The sequence below is a fragment of the Leucopleurus acutus genome (genome assembly GCF_964270905.1).
Source record: "Leucopleurus acutus genome assembly, chromosome: 8".
Taxonomy (NCBI): domain Eukaryota; kingdom Metazoa; phylum Chordata; class Mammalia; order Artiodactyla; family Delphinidae; genus Leucopleurus; species Leucopleurus acutus.
The window spans coordinates 1,495,049-1,512,506 of NC_139151.1; the positions used below are offsets into that span (position 1 = coordinate 1,495,049).

Sequence of the window (17,458 nt, forward strand, 5' to 3'; positions counted from 1 at the left end):
TCTGAGAAGAAGAGTTAGACAGTCACAGACTTCCCAGTTTCCCTCAGCAGTTCCCGTGTGCCCCTGTATTTCTGTTAGTGTTTGTGTTTTAGTGGATGATTGTGCAAACACGCTTCTGGTTAGCATTCATATATGGATTTGCCCCCAGTGACCTTCGAAGCCCTGCAGCTCTGGACACTGGAGTTAACGGCTTTTTAAGCAGTAGGGTGTTACTAAACCTGGATGTTGTTAATGAAACAGGAGTTTGCAAAAAACGTGACGGACCAAGGTCCTGTGCTTTTGGTGGCTGCGATACACCAAGTTTCCAGGGGCAACGATGTGTGAATGAGAAGGCCCTGGGCACTCAGGGCTCTGCATTTTGTCCAGACTTGGGCCTCACCCCTCACTGCCTCTATGTCCTCCTGTGAGGCCTCGGTTTCCTCATCTGGACAAAGAGGGTGAAAGGCTTCCCTTCCTCGTGGATTTCTGAGGAGGATTACAGGGAAGAACGCCTCTGTACAATGCCTGCTGTTTAGAAAACGCCCCATATTTCGTTATTATGTCATTGTCACTTCTCTGTTTGAAATATGGATGTGATAGCATTCACAGTAAAACATAATTCCTGAGCCCTTTTTAACATTTTAGGAGATAAGGAGGTTGGGAAATTATCCTTTCAGGCAACAGTGTCTCTAAGGACATGGTGTTCTTCATTGTGAAAGTGCTGCCCTGATGCTGGGTGACATTGGCTGTGGCCTGACCTTTAATTACTTGACTTCGGACAACTTACCTTGGGAGTCTTTTATTATGTATAAAGTAGAGATTATAGTAAAAGTATTAACAAAATGGAAAAGCCTTGCTGACCTCGTGGAGTTGAGAGGTTTCAGAGAAAGTGTGGTCAGATCTAGTAACACGTGGACGTGCTTAATGCAATACCTGTCACACATTTGGTTTCCAGTAAATTGTTTTATCTACTGGATGAATGAATTAAGTAGCTGAGTAAGTGATGTGTGATGGTATATTGGAAGGTGCTCTGTAAGCTTCAGGTGTAATACAGGTGTAAAGAATCATCACTTTCCTCTTTTCTGTAAGGGCTAATCAGTAGCATCCTTTGCCCTTCGTAAGTTACAGCTAATTCTCTATAGTCCCTAACTTCTGGGCTGGAGTGCGAGAGGCCGAGCAGAGAAGCCAGCGGGAGTTCCTATCATTATCTGTACGCAGCACTTTCACACTGCTGCGTTGTGCACGTATTGATACCTGGTCATCGTCCAGGAAGTGCATCCTTAGTGTTGAAGCAAAACCTGTGTCAGCCTCATTTAACTTCAGGTCCTTGAAGTGGTTCACTGTGGTCTGCATCACGGTCTCCAAGGCCCTGGAATTCTCTGTCATGCCTTAAACTGAATTTTCTTTTCTCTTCCAGGTTATCAGATGTGTTTTCCATCGAATGCTCTATGTAATATTAATGTTAGAAGTGGGCAAAGGCTCCCATCACGCCCCCCTTGCCATCACTTCTCCGGCCATCAGTGGTAAAAACCAGGCAGTCCAGTTTGTCAGGTGAAACACACACAGCTCGGATCTTTACCCTCTGTCCCGCTCCCTCAGTCTTCTGGGCCCTGTACTAACCAGGATTTCTGACACCTCTAGAAACTAAGAAATGTCTGGGCTGTTTGTGGTTCAGGGTTCAAAATAAAGCACTTGGTAGCTCATCTGGTTTGTGTGGTCTGGGGTGTTGTTGCGGGGATGAGGGGTCTGCAGTTTGTGGGCCAGCCTGTGAAGTCAGCTCTGAGTTCTGATAGCGGCCTTAGTGTTAGCCGCTCCAAGTCTGCCTCCGCCTTTTCTTTTTCTCTCTCCTCTTAGTCTCCATCTTTTTGTTCCTTGCCACTTTTTTTTTTTTTAACTTCTTTAGCAATAATTGATAGACTAATTCTCCCCTCAAGAGTCACTTAGTTTCACTTGTGAAGTCCTGTGTCTGGGCTTTACTGGGGAAGACATGTTTGCCGTGTCCTCGGCTTTTCTTTTCTTCTGTTAACTGGCTACTCGGCAGCAGCATGGAGGTGGTGGGAAGAAGGGGAAGATGTGTATGTGAGAGTGTGTACATACCTGGAAGCAGCCGCGGTGCGTGCTGTGGTTGCAGACGTGGGGTGTGGATGCTTCAGTCCAGGTGCAGGCTGCTGTCTGATCCTTGAGCGAGTGTCTCGTTAAGGACTTTTAAACATTAAATAACTAAGATGTTTTAAGTAGAAACACTCATTTTAGTTCTTCCATGAGTTCATGATGTCACAAATTGCAGTAATATTCCTATAATGGTGCAAGGAAACTTAACACTGAAAATGGGTCCAATCTGGGCATTATAATAGTTTCTTTTGGGGTTACAGTTTGGAGAGGTACTGTTAGAAATGCATTTCACTGAGCTACCACTAGGTGGTACTGTGTCTCAGTCTATCCTCTACCTCAAAAGGATATATTTCAGCCTTAATATGAAACGTCGTCGGCAGTCCAAGGGCCCTGTGAGGACTGCACCCCTGCCCCTCCCTGACTGGCTGACTGCTCACAGCAGCTCGGAGAGCACCTGGGGCGTGGTGACTGGTGTTCTGTTGTGACACTTTGTCTTTACAATCCATGCACTCACAATGCTTGCAGTATAGGGGTAGATTGTTTTTAATAGTTAGGATTTTGAAAAGGTAGAAATTTCTCTATTTTTGAGAACAGATTCAAGGAAAATTGCTACTTTATTGTCATTATAGGTGTATTACAAACCGTGGCTGTGTTTCTTTCCTTTTATAGCTCACTTGTGGATGAACTAAAAGAAAGTATGTTTCCAGTCCTTCGTGTCTTACTCCAGCACATCTGTGTCAAGGTACTGTTTGCTTTAATGAGGGTGTATAAATACACATGAAGGTAAACATGCATGTGTGTTCTTGGAAATGAGTCTACATCATTACTAAACGTTGTTTTATTTAGTATATTCACTAGGTGTTCCCCTCTAGTGTGGTTTTCGGGGGAAAACAACTTTTTATTTTGGAAAATTTCAAATAGAAATAGAATAGTGTGACGAACACTGTCTTCAGTGATTTTGTATAAGCTGTAACTCCGCCAGCACATACGCATGTTGGATTTTTCTTTTGAAGCAGATTTCATCATATCCTTTCAGACATAAATATTTCATGTCTCTCTAAAGGATAAGAACTCGTTAAAAACATAACCACAAAATATTAACACACCTAAAAAATTCACAGTAATTCCTTAGTATTGTCCAGTATCCAGTCAGTGTTTACATTTCTACTATTGTCTCATAAATTTTTATAACAGTTTGGACAGATGATTCTTTACCTGAACTCTATGGACCCTAGGGGTCCGTAAACTCTTTGAAATTAGGCGCTGAGGAGTGGGCGTACAGGTTTCTTATAGGCTAGTTTCCCAAGGGGTCTGAGACCTAGAACTGGTTAGTCATTTCTGTAACATGTAAACGCTCGGCACTGTCGCCGAGCCAGGCTCACTCAGCGATTGTCCGATCGCACTACTACATGCGTCTCCGTCGTCCTGCTTTGGGTACTGGCTGGGCAGCTTCTCAGGGTCTGTGTTTCAGGTGGTCGATAAATCCGAGTACCGGACCAGTGCAGCTCAGTCCCTGGTCCAGCTGCTCAGCAAGCTTCCTTGTGCGGAATATGCTTCTTTCGTGGCCTGGCTTTATGGATATTCACGAAATGCCAAGGTAGGAGCTACATCTGCGTGAAATTGTGGCTCCTGGCTCTGCAACCTTCTAGTGACGGCTAGATCTGAAGATCTGTTTCTGAAGATTAGTTTTCTTTATCTCTGACGGAGATGCGTGCGATTTTGCTTTACCAGATTCCGTACCGGGTGTTCACTCTTGATGTTGTCTTGGCTCTGCTGGAACTGCCTGAACGAGAGGTGGACGGCACGCTGCCCCCAGAGCATCAGAAGTTCCTGAAGCATAAGTTCTTGGTGCAGGAAATCATGTTTGCCCGCTGTGTAGACAAGGCTCCGACTGTGCGCAGCAAGGCACTGTCCAGTTTTGCGCACTGCCTGGAGTTCTCTGCTACAGCTGCGTCAGAGAGCGTCCTGGAACTTCTGGTGAACAGTGAGTGTGCCGAGCACCATGAGGCCGGGTCTGGCTCCTGCTGGTCCAGAAGCTGTGGTGGCAGAAATAATAGATGTGCTGTGATAGACTGGGACCCTCAGAGACCCTTTCAGTAGGTTTTACTGTCGAATGACTTCTTAGACGAGCCTTACTAAGCAGTTAACGTATTCTCGACCTCAGGCTGAGGTGGTTGGCCGCTGTCACTATTCCTTTGCGTCGTTGGTATTGGCTGTATTGGGTCTGATGACCAGTTTAATGCACAGCCAAGGAGAACACTGAACTGTCAGCATTTAGACTCTGTCTTGTCTTCAGGCCTAATTATCTGGGTTTTGATTCCTCTGTAAATATTTATGTATGGTTTTTGATACTAAGACTTTTCTCTCTTATCTACTTGCTTACTTTTAGCTCCTGCAGTTTCAGGAATAGAGAGCCACCATGACACTTCACTGAAAAATTCATCAGGTAATGAAATGGGTCAATATATTGTCAGATATTGAATAATTGTCCTTTTAATTAAAGGACTTGCTGAATATTTGAATGTTTTTTTCTATCTCCATATTACCTGTTTTAATACTGCACTTTTTTTCTTCATCAAATTGAAAGTCATTTCAGTAATGATGTGTAGTAACTTAAACGTGGAATATGCCATGCTTATATTACTTAAAGGTATAACAAGTTTTTACTGTACTGACTGGGCTTTTTGAAAATTTATTTTTAAGCTTTTTCCTATCAGAGGCAGACATTTAACCCTTCTGGAGGCTCAGAGGTGATCAATATCGACAACAGTGGTGAAACAGCTGGATATAGGGGTATGTCAGATTTTATCCCTATCAGATGAGTAATAACTATTGGATTTCAGACAACTGTAAGTAGAGCCTCAAAACCTTGGACTGTTTTTCTGACTAATTCACCCTCAAGAATTGGAACTTTTTTTCCCTTAAAAGTAGAATAATTTTTATTTTATATCTTTAATCGATGTCTTTGCACTATACCATATTTCATTTTAAGATAAAGAATAAGCTACATTTCCCTTGTCGTGTACCGAAACCCAGTATTTCTGTCACACTTAAGAGAATGTTAGCAAATATTTTATTTCCTTAGTGAAGTCCATTGTTCTGAACACTTGGGCTTGCTGGCCAGAAAGGACCAGTTACTAGGAAAGGTGCAGTAGAAATTAAATTTGTGTTTGGAGAAGAGTCATCACGGAAGAGGGGAAAAGATAAACGGTACTATGGTACTCACCCTTGTGTCTATTTTTTATTCCTTATTACTTTTTCCACCTGGCATCTTGACTCTGATTAAGCCATCCCAGAATCCATTTTTAATACGTGGTAGGAACTGTGAGCCCAAGCTTCCATTGAAAAAGTTCAGAATTTAGATAATTTCTCTTCACCAGCAGTATGAACTGTTCTTTAATGGGTCATACACATCGTGTGGAGTGGTTATAGGGTGCTCTCTCCCGTGGATCCCAGCACGGGATTCTGAACACAAATGATGCCTGTTCTCTTTCAGTGACTTATGGAAGCCAGAATAATCTGGGATGGTAAAGTGTCAGTGTGATTCGGGAGGGAAGAAACACACCTGGGCTAGGTAGTAGGTAGACCTGGAGCTACTCTCAGATTCTGTTTCTGTCTAACTGTATGGTCTTGAGAAAGTCACTTTACTTTTCTGGGCTTTTCCTTCACTTATACTACGACATAGCGTAATGCAGTAGGGGGAAAACTACATTAGAAATGAGAGGCAATCTGAATTCTTATCCCAACACTGCTACTAAAGAGCTGCATGACCCAAGACATGGGAGTCAGCAGAACTCCCTGCCTGCTTGTCTCTTCTGATCCTAACACCTTCCCTGTCTTTCACAAAGGGCTGTTGTCAGGTTTATAGAAATTATGTTTAGAGAAGTGACTTCAAAAGAAAAAAGAGGGAACATTTGCAGAGGATAAGTGATATAATGAGATTTATTAGTTTATTCGATAAACATGTTTGTGGTCCCTCCCAATCTGTGCAAGGCATTGCAGGTACAGACTGTGACAAAACATAGTTCCATCTCTTAAGGAGCAGTGGGAGAGGCAGGTATGTGTGTACGTAAAATCGTAATATTGTGAGATGGATGCTGAAGCACATGTGAAGTGCCATGAGGATCATTACTTATCATTGCAGATTACGTATCATTGAAGATTACGTTTAAATGACTAGATATTAGCATGTTTTACTCAAATTCAGAGCAATAACTCTATGTATAAACAGATTCCCTAAAATATGTAAAGAAATTTAATCTGGAAAAATGTCTGGTTTAATTCCAGTCTGAGCAAGTTACAGATTCACTCGTGCACAGACACTTGCGAACACTATTGAGTTGTACTGATTTAACGATGCTTCCAAAGTATAAAAATTTGCCAGATGTATAGCAACCATGTTCCCATCTTACTGTTTGTTGTTTTTTTAATAAATGTATTTATTTTATTTATTTATTTTTGGCTGCATTGGGTCTTCGTTGCTGCATGCGGGCTTTCTCTAGGTGGCAGTGAGTGGGGGCTACTCTTCGTTGCGGTGCGCGGGCTTCTCTTTGCGGTGGCTTCTCCTGTTGCAAAGCATCGGCTCTAGGTGCATGGGCTTCAGTAGTTGTGGCTCGCGGGCTCTAGAGCGCAGGCTCAGTAGTTGTGGCACACAGGCTTTGTTGTTCCACAGCATGTGGGCTCTTCCCAGACCAGGGCTCGAGCCTGTGTCCCCTGCATTGGCAGGTGTATTCTTAACCACTGCGCCACCAGGGAAGTCCCCTATCTTACTTTTGATAAACTAAAGTGACTTTTTTGGGGGGTGGGGGTGGGGCTGTGTTGGGTCTTCGTTGCTGCACGCTGGCTTTCTCTAGTTGTGTCAAGCGGGGGCTACTCTTCGTTGCGGTGCGCGGGCTTCTTGTTTCAATGGCTTCTCTTGTTGCAGAGTACAGGCTCTAGGCACACAGGCCCTAGAGTGTGCGGGCTTCAGTAGTTGTGGCGTGTGGGCTCGATAGTTGTGGTGTGTGGGCTCTAGAGCGCAGCCTCAGTAGTTGTGGTGCATGGGCTTAGTTGCTCTGCGGCATGTGAGATCTTCCTGGACCAGGGATTGTACCCGTGTCCGCTGCATTCGCAGGTGGATTCTTAACTACTGCGCCACCAGGGAAGTCCCTAAAGTGACATATTATTGGTATTAACTATACTTTAAAAAATTTGTATAGTTACTACATGCCAGTCACTGTGCTAATAAGTACCTTTGTTGGTGTTTTTTGGTTTTGTTTTGAGAGAGAATTCACATATCATAAAATTCACCATTTAAAGTGTATTGAATTCAGTGGTTTTTAGTATATTCATAAAATTGTGTAATCAACTTCCAGAAACTTTTCATTAGCTGAAAAAGAAACCGCATACCTGTGAGCAGTCACTCTCCATTCTCCCCTCCCCCCTGCCTCTATCTCTGTGGATTCACCTATTTTGGACATTCCACATAAATGGAATCCCGCAACATGTGACCTTCTGTGGATAGCTTCTTTCATCCACCACTCGTTTTCAGGGTTCATCTGTGTTGTAGCATGTATTAGTACTCTGTTCCTTTTTACAGCTGCATATAGTCCGTTGTATGGATAGACCACATTTTGTGTGTTCATTCAGTCTGGCAGTTCCTCAGAACGTTAGACATAGAGTTACCACATGACTCAGCAGTTCACAGATGGCGTGATCTGATATGATTCCTGAGTGTGCACCCTCAAGGAATGAAAATATATTCATACCCAAAACTGGTACAAGAATGTTCATAAGAGCATTGTTCATAATAACCAAAAAGGTGGAAACAACCCAAATGTCCACTTATCTTTTTTTTTTTGCGACACGCGGGCCTCTCACTGTTGTGGCCTCTCCCGTTGCGGAGCACAGGCTCAGCGGCCATCGCTCACGGGCCCAGCCGCTTCGCGGCATGTAGGATCCTCCTGGACTGGGGCACGAACCCGTGTCCTCTGCATTGGCAGGCGGAGTCTCAACCACTGTGCCACCAGGGAAGCCCCCCACTTATCTTTTTGAGGTGAAAGTTCTTGATCTATTCTGCATCCAAGTTCCTCATCAGCTATAATGTGCACATATCTTTTTCTCATTTTGTGGGTTATCTTTTCACTTTCTTGATGGTGTTCTAAGAGTTTTATAGTTTTAGCTTTTACATTTTTGTCTTGGTTCAGTTTTGAGTTAATTTTTGCATATGGTGTGAGGTAGGGGTCCAGCTTTCACATGTGAATATCAAATTGATGGAGCACCCTTTGTTTAAAGGACTATTTTTTCACCTTTGAATGCTCTTGGCACTCTTGTCAAAAATTAGTTGACCATAGGCATATGCGCTTATTTCTGTACTCTCAATTCTATTCCATTGATATTTCATTGTCCATCTGTATGCCGGTACCACTCTGTGTTGATTACTGTTGCTTTACAGTAATTTTGAAATCAGAAAGCGTGGGCTCTGCATCCTTGTTCTTGCTTTTCAGGTTTGGTTTGGCTATTCTGTGTCTCTTGTATTTCCATATGAATTTTAGGTTCAACTGTCAACGTCTGCAAAAAAGCCAGCTTGCGTTTTGATAGGGATTGACCTCTTAATCCATGTGGGATGTATTGCCATCTTAAAAATACTGAGTTTTCCAATCCATGAACAAGGGGTGCCTTTCTATATTTAGGTCTCCTTTAATTTGTTTCAATGATGTTTTATAGTTTTCAGTGTATAACTCTTGCTCTTTAAACATATTCCTAAGTATTTTATTCTCTTTGATGCTATTGTAAATGAAATTGCTTGCCTAATTTCAGTTTTGAATTGTTTATTGCTAGGTTTTACAACTGATTTTTGATGATTGATCTTGTGTCCTGTGACACTGTTAAATTTGTTACTAGCCTTAAAAGGTTGTGTGTGTGTGTGTGTGTGTGTGTGTGTGAGAGAGAGAGAGATTCCTTAGGATTTTCTACATATCAGATCATGCCATCTGCGAGTAGAGTTATTTGTTTTATCCAGCCTGAATGCCTTTATTTCTTTTTCTTTCCTATTTTCCCTGGCTAGGACCTCTAGTGGTGTTGAAAAGAAGTGGGTAAAGCAGAGGTCCTTGTCTTTCTTCTGTTCTTAGAGGGAAAACTTTTCGTCTTTCACCATTGAGTGGTTAGCTGTGAGTTTTTTCAGGATGGCCTTTATCGGTGTGCAGGAGTTTCCTTCTGTTCTGAGTTTGTTGAGTGTTTTTATCATGGATAGGTGTAGGATTTTGCAAATACTTTTTCTGTGTCTATGGAGATGATCACGTGGCCTTTGTCCTTTGTTCTATGGTGGTATATCACAGTGAGTGATTTTCCCATGTCCTGGGATAAATCCCAAGCATGGCGTATAATCCTTTTTGTATCTTGCTAGGTTTAATTTGCTAATATTTTGCTGAGGATTTTATGTCTATATTCAGAAGGGATTTGGGTCTGTTGTACTCTTGAGCTGTTTTGTCTGGTTTTGCTCTCAGGATAATACTGGCTTCACAGAGGGAGGTGGAAAGTGAAACAGAAGAGATTATGTTTTTTGAAAGAGTTTATGAAGCGTTGATATTAATTTTTGTTAATTGGCGATTTTGTTAACATTTGGCAGGCTTTTCCAGTAAAGCCGTCTGGTCCTGGCCCTTTGTGTATGGGGGGTAGTGTGTCTTTGTTTCTTCTTAGGTCAGTTTCCCTAATTCTTATCTTTGTAGAAATTTCATCTAGGTTACTTAATTTGTTAGCATAAAATTGTTCGTAGTGTTCGTAACCTTTTTATTTCTGTAAAGTCAGTAGTAATGTTCCCTCGTTCATTCCTAATTTTAGCAATTTGACACTTCTTTCTTATTTTCTTAGTCTAGGAAAATGTTGTTAATTTTGTTGATATTTTTCAAGGAACCTACTTTGATTTCATTGATTTTCTTTATTGCTTTCTGTTTCATTTTTTAATGTTCTTTCTTGTACCTCAGCAGTTTTTAAGTGTGGTTTGGGGTCCCTAAGCCTCCTTCAGTGGGTCCTTGAAGTTAATACAGTTTTCGTAATAATATTTAGATGTTATTTACCTTCTACACTCTGATTTTCTCACAAGTGTAATTTGGAGTATTGCAGAGGTCCCAGACAGGCAGAAGCAGATAGAAGCAGAGATGGGTATCCAGTTGTCTTTTATTAAGCCAGACATTAAAGAGTTTGCAGAAATGTAAATCAGTGGTATTCTTTTCACTAAATTTTTTTTGTTTTGGACTATAGTTATTTTTTAGTTAAAAAATATACCATTTATAACAATGCCTTGTTATTTTAAAATGAATTATTAAATCTTTTTACAGTTCTCAGTTTAAATTTCTAATTCATATTAAAAGATATAATCCACATTAAAAAAGCTCTTAGGAGTCTTCAGTAATTTATAATAGTGTAAAGGGACCATTAATGGAAAGGTTTTAAAGCTACTGTTATGTATTGTTTTACTTAGTCTTTAAAAAACCTGATGGTTTAGATCTTACCATTTGTAGTAAACAGAATAGAGATCTAAATAATTCATTCAGAATTTTAGACTTAGCAGCCTGGATTTAAAATTAAATTTTCCAGAATTTATGCCCTTATAAAATTTTACTACTCTACCTTTTTCATTATTGTGAGTAGCTAATTATTTGAATTTTCTTCTTTTTCTATGTCATTTCATGCTCTGATTTCTTATGATTTAAAACCAGCTAATGAGTCAGTCTGGGATTACAGCATGTTCTCAGGATTGTGTGGTGTGCTCAGGCTGTAATGACTGTGCTGTTTCCTCAACAGGAAGGGGTCTCATGATGATGCTGAGGAGCAGGGTCGGAGATGAGAAGACCAACGTCAGGAAGTCTGCGCTCCAGGTGTGAGATTTTCTGGACATTCTTTTCGTGTACTCTTTTTAAGCACTACCAACTTGAAGATACAAGAGACTATTTTAAAAACCCTTCGGCCATATTCATTACTCACTTTTCCCTTAATGTTAGTTCACCTTGTTCCTGTTAAATGTAAATTACATAGATGAACTGAAGGATCATCTGTTCTTACGTGTTCCTACTGGGTTGCTGGCTTTTTAGGAATCACAATTTTATATCCTTAATTTCATTTTTTAGAATAAGGATTCTTAACCTGGGGACCATGGATGGATTTTGATAGGGTTCATGAAACCCCTGAAATTGTTTCAGAGTACTTGTTTATATAAAATGTATGTCGGGTTTTCTCCAGAAAGGTGTTAAATTTCATCAGATTCTAAAAGGTGGGAGGAGGGATGGATCTGTGATCTCAAAAATGAAAGAATCACAAACTTAAAAGGCAGTGTTTTGTCTGCAGTTTTGCTTTTTGTATTGACATTATGCCTAAGTCACCCCTTCATGTTACACATGACCTTCTAGGTCTTAGTGAGCATTTTGAAGCACTGTGACGTCTCGGGTATGAAAGAAGAGCTGTCAATCCTGCAGGACCGGTGTCGGGACCTTGCTGTGTCTGTACGCAAGCAGGCCTTGCAGTCTCTCACGGAGCTTCTTATGGTGAGATGCAGCCATCGTGTGTCTGATGGGTGGTATTTTACATTACAAATAATTGAGCTTGATGAAGTACCTGTTAGAAACTCTCCTAAGTCCACTGTAGGATTCTACAGTGTAAGAGAAGGGAATCTGTCCATTACCTCTGGTAGATTGCATTTCATATTAAATATAACATGACTAATGCTAGAGAATGCTAATGGTTAGCTTTCTGTTGACTTCAGGTTAAATCTCATATAGAAATGTGAATTTTAAAATTTGGTTAGGTAAGAGGCCTAGATTAATTTTTGTCCATTAAAACCTATATAGGTGATATTGCCAAAAGAGCAGATCCACTAATCCTATATATAATTTACTTTTGCCAAATAATTAATTTTTGAAGAATTTTAAAAGTGAGTTTTTTTCTTTATTTCATGATAGAAGGCATTAAGCAATGCATGTTTTGACTTTCTCTGTTAGCATCTATTCTAATTACTCCTTCGGATAAAAATTTAATCTTTGCTCTTGATCTTGAATTACGAAAAAGTGCTGCTTCACTACCAATAATGAGATAATCACTGTGTAAATCTAAAATTCCAGTATGGGATTTCCCTGGTGGCGCAGTGGTTAAGAATCTGCCTGCCAGTGCAGGGTACACGGGTTCAATCCCTGGTCCAGGAAGATCCCACATGCAACGGAGCAGCTAGGCCCGTGTGTCACAACTACTGGGCCTGTGCTCTGGAGCCCATGCTGCGCAACAAGAGAAGCCACAGCAATGAGAAGCCCGTGTGCAGCAACGAAGACCCAATGCAGCCAAAAATAAATAAATAAATTTAAAATTTCAGTATTTACTGATATACAGTTACTGGAGCTTGAATTTGTTTTTCACGTATATTTGGAATGTTGATTTTTTTTTCCACTGTATGTTTTATTTGTAATTATGTGAGCAGCTACTTGTAACATATCCTAAAACATCGATCACAGCTTCCCCGATTTGTGTTCAGACCTGTGATAGCGTAGGCGTCTTTATGACTTCCTGACTTTCAACTCCTCAGGCACAGCCTCAGTGTGTCCAGGTACAGAAGGCCTGGCTGGGGGGGGTTGTCCCGGCCGTGATGGACAGTGAGAACACCGTGCAGGACAAGGCCCTGGAGTGTCTGGACCAGCTCTTGCTGCAGAACATCAGGCATCATGGTCAGTTCCACTACGGGGACAACAGCCAGGTGCTCGCCTGGACGCTGCTGACACTGCTGAGCACAGAGAGCCAGGAACTGGGGTACGTTTGTGTGCAACTGGTTGTCCTTATGGGAGGGCTTTCGTTATAAATTCCTGTGTCGATCTCGGAAAATCAGCTCTCCAAATTGCTTAATATGCGAAAACTCAATCTTGATCTTTTTCCCTTGACCTAGTTCAAATCTCTTAGCATTTTTGTGGTGACAGTTTTTGTGAAGCCTTCCTTTGCTTTTCTCTGAGTGTTTTCCAGCTTCGAATTGATGTCTTAATATGTAGTAGAAAACATTAATGGATTTGCTATGTTAACATTAACTTTCCACAATACTCGTTATTATGATAGATGACTTCCTGGGTATGACAAGTTAGACTTTTTCTGACATTTTATTGGGTCGGTTGACTTAATCACACTGCAGCATTTTTTCCATTTGATAACATATGCTGGGTGTTCACTGTTCAGTGAGCAATGCGGTGAAGAGTTAGCACCTGCACTGATCAATTTTAATCTCTACTGCAGTAATCTTGCAGCTAGTTTGTGTTTGTGCTCCCTTGACTGTCTTTTTCTTTCCTTTTTTTCTAAATTTATCATACAAGAAACACCTCCCTGCTTGTTTACATGTACTTATGGAGGAATTATCATCCAATGAAAAGAATAATAGATTTAGTGTCATAATAGGTACTAATAATTGTTAACCATGCTCCAATATAAAATAAAACTAAAAAAAAAATAGATACTGATAGATAATAATAGATTTAGCATACCGTCTGTGGCCCTGGCAAATCACCCCATCTCTCTGGGCCTTAGTTTTCTCATTTGTAAAAAGAGTCGGTTACACTACACGATCTCTTAAGGTCCCTTTTGTTGTTAAAAATCTGACTGAAAATGCATTCACTCATTAAATATTTTATCACTGCCAACTATATGCCTTGCTGAAATTCCTGGAAGGGAGAGGAATTTAGCCAGCAGTAGAATCAACTACTTTTTTGCTTTTCTTAGGGATATCTTACTGTGCACACCCAGTGTATACTAGCTCATGAGAAACTGTTGGGAGGTTTATTTCATTTCTTTTTTTTAACTTTTATATTAAAATATAACGTATAGAAAAACGTACAAACTGTAAGATCAATAAATATCAAAAAAATATAGCCATGTAACCACCAACCAGGTCCAGAAATAGAACATTGCTCGGCCTGAGAAAACTCTTCCTTCCAATCCCTCTCCTTCCCTCCTCAAAGGGAACGACCACTGTGATTTTAACACCATGTGTGAGTTTTCTCTACTCTTCATCTTCATGTAAGTGGAATTATGTGGTATGTATTCTTTGTGTGTCCGACTCCTTTTACTCAAAGGAGTACAAGATTCATTCAAGTTATTGTGTGCAGCTATAGCTCATTCACTTTCATTGCTGTGTGTATGATATTTGTGAATAAGCTACAGCTTATTTATCCAGTCAACTGTTAATAGATTATGGGTCGTTTCCAGTTTTTTATTACGAGATATAATGCTGTTGTGAATATTCCCATGTGTATCTTTGGCACACATTTCTCTTGGGTGTACACCTAAGAGCAGTGCTGTTGAGTATGCTTTTATTCATCTTTCATGGTTACTGCCAGACAGCTTTCCAGAGTGGTGGGACCAAGTTACATTTCCTTGCAGCACTTAATGAGAGTTCCAGTTACTCAAGATTTTGGCCTGCATTTCCTGTTGTCAGTCTTCCTTTTTAGCCATTTTGGTCCATTTTGGACCAATACTGGTATTTCTTGGTGGTTTTAATTTGCACTGCCATGTTGACTAATGCAGTTGAGCCTCTTTTCATAGGTGGATTAGCATTTAGATATTCATATTGTGAATTACCTGCCCAGGTCTCTGGCCCTTTTTTTTTTTTTAAATTAGGCTGTCACTCTTTTGCTTGTTCACCCCAAAGTGTTCATTATATATTTATGTACAAGCATTGTTTTATGTATTACGGATATCTCTCCTATCCCATGATTTGCCTCTTTACTCTCTTAATGATGTGTTTTGATGAGTTCAGTTTGTCAGTGGTTTTCTTTATGGTTAATGTATTTTTAAAGAAATCTTTTCCTACCTCAGGATCATATACATATTTTCCCATATAATGTCCTAGAAGCTTGATTTTTTTCTTTCCCCTTTATAGTTAGGTCTTTAACTTACCTGCATTTAAGATGTGTCATAGCTTCCTTCATAGGCTCTCTGTTTTCATTTTAAGATGGGGGAAACACCTGTGCATATTTGAAGTCAGAAAACCAGTATGTAGAAAATATCGAGGATGATTGAAAGGGATAAAGTTTCTGAAAAAAAAAAAACAATATGTGAAAGGATACACTTTATAAAGTAGGAGGAGAGAGCTCCAGAAATAAAAGGAAACAAAGAGAACAGGGAGAGAGAAACACAAAAGAGGACATAATATGAACACTAGAGCTTTTAGCCTTTTTCTTCTCCATAAAGCGATGCTCAGTGTTTGCCCAGTACAGCATGTTCACAGCAGCACGATCCACAACAGCTAAAAGGTGGAAACGATCCAGGTGTCCGTGCACTGGTGAAGAGATAAGTAAGATGTGGTCTATACACACAATGAAATATTAGCCTTAAGAAGTCACAAAATTCTGACAGATGCTATAACATGGATGAACCTTGAAAACATGCTAAGTGAAATAAGCCAGACACGAAAGGACAAATATTGGATGGTTCCTCTTATGTGAGGTCCCTAGAATAGTTGGACTCTGGGAGGCAGAAAGGGGCGGTGGGGAGGAACTGCTTAAGGGGTACAGAGTCTCAGTGTGGGGTGAGAAAAAGCTCTGGAGGTGGGTGGTTGCACAACAGTGCGAATGGGCTTAATGCCACTGATCTCTGTACTTTAAAATGGTTAAAAAGATAAGGTTTGTTATGTACATTACCACAATTTAGAAAACAATGTATTTGCTGAAGTTAGGAAGGAGAGGGTAGAATTAGGGGTAGCAGTTCTCAAAGTGTGGTGGATTCAGGAGCTTAGACTCTTTCTTGTCCTCTTAAAAACACACATACACAGAGAGCTGTGAGTTGTTTTATTTGGGGCTTACTGAGGACTGTAGTCCAGGAGACAGCCTCTCTGTAACTGAGGAACTGCTCTGAAGAGGTGTGGGGGGTGGCGGGTCAGTATATATGTGATTTTGGTGAGGGGCGTACGTGCAATCAAGCACACATCTTGGTAGAAGGTTGCTGCTGGTCACGAGGAGCAGATGTGTCTGTTAATGGATTTTAGGGCTTTTCTAGGTATGAGAAGATGCAAGAAATTGGGCTCATAAAATCTTCCTGAAAATACCTACCTATCTGAAGGCCTGTTCTGCCAGTTTTCCGAGAGCACAGAGGGCCTCATTCCTGGTCTTGGCCCAGAACTCCTCTCAGGAGGTGTGGAAGGTCAAGGGACTGCAATGGCCAGTGACCTCATCCTTGTAGAGGCAGATGGCAAGCGGCAGTTTTTAGTTGACAGCCTTTATCGTAATATTAAGATGTCATGTGCCATTGCCACTTTTACTCTTTGACAGTACTAGAGTTTCCAGAAGCCATGTGATGATATTGAAATAAATTGAATGGAGAATCAGATGTAAGAATGCACGTCTTTTGTTTAAGCCAGTCCATAAGGAGATTTACAGAAGTATAAAGCAATGTCACTGTTCTTACCAAGTTTTTTTTTGTTTTGAGAAAGATACCAGGTTTTTGGGGGGAAGGAATTGCATTATTTATGTTAACATGTAATTGGCTTATTATTATTTCTGACAAATTAATAGATAAGTATTTTTAAATTTCTGTTTTAACTTCTAGTATGGCAAATATTGATAGGTATAACCCACATGAACAAAAAAGGTCTTCGAGGCAGTCAGTAATTTTTAAGAGTTTAAAAGGGCCCTGAGCAGAAAAAGTGTGAGAGCCACTGAACAAGGGAATCAATTTTAAAAAAGGATTGAGAACAGTAGGTAGTGGAATAGAGTTCTATAAATAAACTCTTGTGATAAGTTCTTTAATAAACAGAAAGTAACTAGGATTCCAGGATCTGCTCAGGACAGGAGACTTCACAGAACAGGTGAGCTTCGAGTTTGGACCTTGGCGGTTAACAAGGGGCGGGAGGTGCTCTTGTGGAGGACGCAGCCAGTGCAGAGCCACGGGCGCATGCGTGGTGTGTGCTGCAGGGGCCCCAGGAGTTCATAGCACAGGAGGTGTCACGGATCGGCTGTGTCTGTGACCAGAGTCTGAGGAGAGACCACCGGTGAATGACTCGAGCTCAAGGCATGGCGACCCAGGTCCAGGGGAAGCAGCTGGCTGAAGAGGAGCTGTCCAGCGGTGGGAAGCCAGGGAGGGGGCACGGGCTCTGAGGGCTGAGGACGCCCTGCACCCTCCACTCTGGTTGCCCACAGTCCAGTGGAAAGGGAGTCACGGCAGCCAGCAGGGAGCACGTGGAGCAGTATGGGTTTTTACCTTTTCTTCTTGCTTTTAAGTTTAGGGTAGCTTCCTTTTGATGGTGGTGTGACCTCAATCATCCCTAGAGGTGGAAAGAGTTGAGAGTAACCAGGCAGGCCTAATGATGAGGGTCTCCAGGCAGGAAATAGCAACGCAAAGGCTTAGAGGCCTGCCGCTCCAGGAATCCTAACTG

At 41.1% G+C, this 17,458-nt stretch overlaps 1 protein-coding gene across 1 annotated transcript in view; it reads left to right on the top strand.

Moving 5' to 3' along the window:
• NCAPD3 (non-SMC condensin II complex subunit D3) overlaps positions 1–17,458 on the top strand; it is a gene marked incomplete at both ends in the record, with an annotated part of 56,992 nt that overhangs the window by 13,601 nt on the left and 25,933 nt on the right. Inside the window, 9 exons of the mRNA XM_082844452.1 lie at positions 1,397–1,530; positions 2,761–2,833; positions 3,563–3,688; positions 3,823–4,075; positions 4,481–4,537; positions 4,795–4,884; positions 10,873–10,946; positions 11,475–11,609; positions 12,638–12,858. Coding sequence (XP_082700578.1) covers positions 1,397–1,530; positions 2,761–2,833; positions 3,563–3,688; positions 3,823–4,075; positions 4,481–4,537; positions 4,795–4,884; positions 10,873–10,946; positions 11,475–11,609; positions 12,638–12,858 — 1,163 coding nt within the window. The remainder of the gene's footprint in view (positions 1–1,396; positions 1,531–2,760; positions 2,834–3,562; positions 3,689–3,822; positions 4,076–4,480; positions 4,538–4,794; positions 4,885–10,872; positions 10,947–11,474; positions 11,610–12,637; positions 12,859–17,458) is intronic.